Consider the following 330-nt stretch of genomic DNA (forward strand, 5'->3'; position numbering starts at 1 on the left):
TGACAGGCTCTTGAGCTGAGGGCAGCTCCTCGGCCCCGCTTCCATCCAGGGTGACACTCCCCGGCAGAGGGCAGAGAAGGCTCAGGACACGGAACTGGCGGCGTACCTGGAAAACCGGCAGCATTACCAGATGATCCAGCGGGAGGACCAGGAGACGGCGGTGTGAGGGCCGGCCAGCCCCCTCCTGGCCTCCGCGCTGCCACATTCCAGTCAGACGGCCACAGAGGGACCCGGCCCCAGGGAAGGAGCCGCGTGCTGTTCCCTGAGGAGCTGCCCAGACCTAGGGCTGGACTCTGAGGAGCTGGGGGGGGTCTCACCCCGTCCCCTGAG

The 330-nt window shown here is 67.9% G+C and overlaps 1 protein-coding gene across 1 annotated transcript in view; it reads left to right on the top strand.

Moving 5' to 3' along the window:
• LOC104990386 (diacylglycerol kinase zeta-like) overlaps positions 1–330 on the top strand; it is an 8,487-nt gene that overhangs the window by 5,155 nt on the left and 3,002 nt on the right. Inside the window, exon 16 of the mRNA XM_010842451.1 lies at positions 50–160. Within this exon, the coding sequence (XP_010840753.1) occupies positions 50–160 (111 nt within the window). The remainder of the gene's footprint in view (positions 1–49; positions 161–330) is intronic.

This window comes from Bison bison, unplaced genomic scaffold, assembly GCF_000754665.1.
Source record: "Bison bison bison isolate TAMUID 2011002044 unplaced genomic scaffold, Bison_UMD1.0 scf7180017864178, whole genome shotgun sequence".
Lineage (NCBI taxonomy): Eukaryota > Metazoa > Chordata > Mammalia > Artiodactyla > Bovidae > Bison > Bison bison.